Source organism: Montipora capricornis, chromosome 13 (assembly GCF_036669925.1).
Source record: "Montipora capricornis isolate CH-2021 chromosome 13, ASM3666992v2, whole genome shotgun sequence".
Classification (NCBI taxonomy): Eukaryota; Metazoa; Cnidaria; class Anthozoa; order Scleractinia; family Acroporidae; genus Montipora; species Montipora capricornis.
In genome coordinates, this window is record NC_090895.1 from 45,441,894 (window position 1) to 45,447,893 (window position 6,000).

The 6,000-nt window shown below is 36.3% G+C and overlaps 1 protein-coding gene across 1 annotated transcript in view; it reads right to left on the minus strand.

Annotated features, from left to right (window-relative positions):
* The window catches only part of LOC138030011 (uncharacterized), a 137,279-nt gene that overhangs the window by 55,239 nt on the left and 76,040 nt on the right, over window positions 1-6,000 (minus strand). The window contains 2 exon segments of the mRNA XM_068877864.1: window positions 626-955; window positions 1,646-1,960. Coding sequence (XP_068733965.1) covers window positions 626-955; window positions 1,646-1,960 — 645 coding nt within the window.

The window sequence follows — 6,000 nt, forward strand, 5'->3', positions numbered from 1 at the left end:
AATTCGCCCTTACCCAGTGAGTTGTTAATTTAGGTTGTTTTTTTTTGTTGTTGTTGTTGTTCAGTTTTTACCGTAGGCGTAGATAGTGTAAATCGATTCGAGACAACACAAATGTCACAAATGGTGGAATCGTCTGTACTTAAATGTTGTAAACAATCAGTAAAGCCGCTGCGTTGTGTTCTACAAACTATGCGTCTAAAAATCTCTATGCAAATTGTCCATAACAAGGGCATATCAAAAAATCAAATCCCCAAATTTGTAAATCAGAGTTTCTGGATGTTGTTAACTAGCACTTTTTAGATTCTGTTTTCTCTTGGTCCATAAGGAGGTATATACCGTGTTTACATACCATGAGTGACAGCTTGCCAACAAAAACAACATACACCTACTATGGATGGTCTATATGCGTAGACAACAGCAAAGATTATGTACTTAGTTCTTGCTTTAACTCTACCATATGAATGAGATAACCAAAAACGGAATGTCAATTCACAGACTTTTAATCAAACAGGTATTAAAAACAAGCTCAATTTTTCCTTTATGCTATGCACTGAGACTTAAGAAAAACTTTGTTGTTCCATGGAGCCTTTGAATATTGTCTACATTTAGTATTATCACGACTTACTTGTTTTCACTGATCTTAGATTCTCATAACCTCCTTCCCCCTTAGATGTAAGCGCCTTAACCCATACAGAGTAATAGGTATCAGACTGAAGTTCAGATATCCTCATTTCGTTCTTGTCAGCGGCAACATTTATACTTCTGATAACGTTACGGCAACGGCGATTGTAATAATAGTAGTAGTAGTAGTAGTAGTGATAGCCAGGCGAGACATATATTTTGTATCCTTGTAATATACCGCGGGTATAGCGCTGCAAAAGCCTTTCCCATTTGATCCAAACTGTACTGTAACTGATCGCTCGAGCATACCAGATGTAAGGGTTCTTCGCTGGCACTGAAACGAAATCATGTGCATGTGATACTTAATAACTGACTGACTGAATTACGTATCATGATATATGAGACACATGGTGTGTTCTTTCCGCGCAGAAAGTCTACGAAAATCGAACTAGGTTCTTGGTTATGGATTCAAGAAAAAAAAAACTAACTTATAAGCGAAAGCATTTTATTTTTAATGCAAAAGACAACATTTAAGAATAGAAATAAGAGATATAAAAGTTACGCCAGGTTTCAAAGATTACATGGCTTCATTTTCAAGCTAATTAAATGACTAAGTCGATTACGTAGATATACACCAGAAAAGTGTGAGAATATTTCAAAAATTAATTACAGGTTAATTAAACTAAGCATTTAAAAAATATTTTCACACCCCTCTCATGTGTTTATATCTAAATTAAATTTCATTTAATGAGCTTGAAGATGAAGACATGGAGATTTCGAAACGCTGCAAACTTAGATATCGCTTATTTTTATTCTTAAATGTTTCACCAAACCTTACGTTATTTAAAAAGGAAAAGGCTTTAGCAAGATTTGTCGCATCTAGTGCTTCTAGCTTGTTTTTCGCTTTTAATTCTCTGTTCCGTTTCTTAATTACACTGTCATGATCTTTCGGATACAAACAGAAGCTAGTATTTGTATTCTTGTCTTATGGTCGAAACAAGCATGATGTGTTTGTTTATATTACCTCCTTCTTCCGTTTGTATTCGAATCCATCCGGTGTTTATTCGCCTGTTATTATCATCCAGGATGGCAATTACAATCAAGCTGTAGTTAGTAAAAGGTTGTAGTCCTACGATGTTCGCAGAAGTTTCATTTCCCGCAAACCAAAGCGTGCTATATGCTGCTATTGCGAAATTTCTTGGATTGCTATCGTACAAAATTAGATAATTTTGCACGGAAGAAACCCCTAGAAGACTGCTCGGAGGTGGTGTCCAAGAAAAGTCAATAGACGACTCGCTACCACTGAATTGCATTCCTGACCACAGGTGCTTCTCTTCGCCTGGATAGAACGAAAAATAATCAGATTTGATAAATCGTTTTATTTGGCCCGTTCCGTTCCTTTTTATTGGAAATGGTAATAGGACTGAGTGGAGTCAAATTCTGTCTGTAATCATACAAGTGATAACAAAATCGGACGACCGCGCAACGGGAGTCCGATTTGTTCTATCACCCCTATGATTATGTTACGGACCCAACTGGGCGACACGATGTCTTATCAACTAATCATAAAAATTGCAATGTCCGAGAGAAGAAAAGAGCCAAGATATAAAAGGAATGGTACTTTGGCATTAAAAGACTGACAAAGAAAGCGTAAATTGTTCAATGTCGCTCTGAAACTGTGATTGGTTGATTTAAATTACAACTTTGAATGTGATTGGTTGATTAAAATACTACTTTGAATGTGATTGGCTTATCGAACTGTCCAATGACAAATTGTCCGATAACGGCTTGGCAATAACAAAGGAGACTTTTGTCTGATTGGCTGTTGAAATTTGTAGTATATCCAGTTTCTCAACCGTGCGCTGTGATGTAAACAAAGATGGCTTTCGGAGCGGTGATTTCAACCTGTGCTTCTTCGATCGTTCTATATAGCTTCTGCCAGTTGAAGGTGGTCATTTAAACTTCAACTGACGCGGGAAGATTCTGCAAGGGTAATTTCAGTTGGCGGGAATTTTTCTTTCTTTACCCTTCTTGTGAGCTGTTCTTTTAGTTTGCTCGGGGAAGCAACGCCTCTGAAATTGCTCCAAGTCAGTTATTACACTTTTTAGCTTTGGTGAATGTATCGTAACAAATGCTAAAGGTACGAAAATACCCGAGCAAAGCCCAGATTTCTTTGGAAGGGAGTACTATCTTTAGAAAATGCTGTAACGTGGTTGTGAAACATCTCTCAAGCTCGAAGTCTTCGATTTATGCATCTTGAATGCAGCGCTGGAAGGATGTATGTCACTTCATTTTCTTTCAGTCCTCGTTTAGAGTTTTCAGACGCCCTGAGTTCTTTTGAAGAACATCTGTTTTCAATCTTATCTCAACAGATGAGTCGACAGAATTACTACCGGCCGCGCCACCTCTATTTTGTGTATCTGTGTCTGAGGCCAACCTGGTTCAATGCATTTATCTCGTGTGCAAACACTCTCAAGATACACTACCTTAAAATTTTCAGGGAGTTTCCTTTAAGGAAACCAAAACAATATTCTTAGTTACATCAAGTGATCATGAAGGCATACTTGGTAATATATAGTTAAGTACTAGTTTATTACTTTATTGGATCATTGATCTATGGTAACTCCAACAAGTCTAGCCATAGTAATTATTCATTGTTTTTATTACTTATGCTACTAGCGAATTATTCAAAAGTGATGTTGATTTTCTTAGGAAATCTATACAATTGTAGCTAATAGTGAGAAATGATGTGGTCAGTGCCATCAGACTGGAAGGTTGTACTGGAATGAACTTTTGTGAATGGGTTCTATTTGGGGGGGGGGGGGGGGGAAATTCACTTGACCATGTAGATTTGTGCAAATGTTGAAATTGTGCACTAAATGTGTGGATGTCTTGAAATACATTAAATCAGGTCTTGTCTTCTGTGCAATGTTTAAATTTAAAAGGGCAATTCAAGGTAAAGCAGACTTTGTGATAGAACTCTGACACAATATTACTAACTACTTATTAACTTTGAAGTAAGCATTCATGCTCATTTATATTTCTTGCTCACTTTTGTGGCAAGTTACCATCTCTGCAGAGAATAATGTAAATTTATCTAAATCAGGACGAAAATGTACGAAATTTACAGCCAATGATCTAAACATGTTTTTGCTCTATGAACTATTCATGATTCAAATATAGTACATCGGTAATATTACCGTCTCAGTAATTGAGTAAGTATTTAATGACTAATGTGTCCCAATAACTCTTGGTTCTAACAATATTAAGTAATTAATATGCATTGATTTAGGATGATGAGACATCACCCATCATTGTGTGTTCATTAAATTTATTTTTTAGTTCATCCTGTATGACAACTTGTAGTAACTGCAAAAAAACATGCCAAAGAAATAGAAGAGAAGGTTTACCTAAATATCATGGCTGTTTTGTGAGTCAAAAAATTAAATTGACATGTTTTTTTGTTTATTTATGCTATCATTCGTTGCACACAAAAAGTCACATGTCCCATAAAACGTGATTGTGCAGACAAAGTAAAAGAATTTACTGTACAAAGTTTAAAGAATAATGTTATATTTGTATTATTTATTAAAAACCTTTTTCTTTCTAACTTAATTGGGCAATACACACTAAAGAAATAGGTGGTAATAGCTGGATAAATATATGTATTAAATATGAATGGATTCCCAAAAGGTAAAAGGTTCGAATGGGGACACACAGGCCCATGCAAGGCACCCACACAAAGGAATGAAAATTTTAAAATATACGTTATTTAAAATTATAATGTATAATTACTTATCATGTAAATCATTATGAACCAAATTACTGTAATGCACAAAAAGTACTTATCATCTAAATTTTACTGTACAGTTTGTAGATATCTCAGTCACAATTATTACAGTTTCCCTAAAATGTTAAGTAAGAAATTTATCAAATGGAAAGGTGCAGTGCAGAGTTGTGGTATGCAGGCATTTTTATTTGTAAATATTATTACACCTAGCAAAACATTTTTTTATGTAATTAAGTATAATTTTTAACAGATCAAACTAGCTGAAATTTTATTGCAATAAAAAAAGCAAGAGTTTCATTTGCAATATATTGCATTTAAGAATGTCTTTGCATCTTGATAATTTGGTCCAGAGTTGAATTCGCAACCCAAAGTGCCAGGTTTCGTTGGAAATTGGGTTAACCTTCTCCTGCGCCCTGCCACTTTTGAAAGAAAATTTTCAGAGAAGTTCGATTCTTCATAAGTATGTGCTTTCCATATTAACGGCGATCGCTGGACCAAGTCTTATTTGCTGAGATTTGACCGAAAGCAACGTGAACACTGACTTCATTCTCTGATTTGGGGAAAGCAAATTTCAGTTGCGCGTCAAAAATACACGGTTTTAGTTCACATTTCAAGAAGAGAAAAGGCAAAAAATGTTCAGAAGGTGTGAAAATCACTCTTGAACAATACAGAGACTTTCGACGTCTTAGTCCAGAGGAAATAACATTTGATGGTGGAAAAACAAGCCCTGGTTCGCGGATGAATAAAACCACTTTGGTACATGAAGGAGTCGAAAACGTCGGGCTTCAGTATTCGCTTTGCCACTTTTACCTGGCAGGAATATCTCTAGTCAAACCTTATCTTTGGCTCACAAACTTTCACCTATTGACGGCTTTTCGTGGACCAACGTAGAGACAAAAGTCCTGGACTGTTAATGACAGAGTTCAGTTTAAACAGAAAAATCCATAAACCGATTGATGTTTTGCTAAATGACGCTTTCGTCCAGATAGACTGTATTCGCTTGAGAGAGAGAACAAACGAAATTCTTCTCTCATGCTTTTCTGTTACTTACCTTGACTCCATTCATGAATAAATTTTAAGCTGTGAGATCCCGAACGGATTACCAGCTCATTTACCAGTGACGCGCCACAAGCAAATCCTGTGGAACTGGCAAATTTGTTTTGCATTCATTTCAAGCCCGGGTGTCCTCATGAAAAAACCACAAAGGAAAATCTTAATGCCGGTTCCAGTTACTTTATTACTCAACTTCATCCATTATTGTGGTTTGCACATTCAATCATGACCATACCCGTTGCAAATAAAGCTTTGACAAGCCTGAGCACACCACAGCATTCTAAAACAGCCGATCTAAGCCGAAGTAAAGGACTTTCCCAAGTACAAGGAATTGCCGAGGTCTTTCTAGCCTTTGTCCATCTTCTTTCAGCGTTTGTACCACAAGCCCATAGATAGCATTAAAAGTGAATGCAATAAAAACTACAACTAGCGACAGCGTCGACATCTTTTCTTCCCGCGTTCTAAGACTGCCTCGAAGGTTTTCAACCAATCACAAAATGAATTTGCCATTGATAATGCACATGCGTGACATTAGT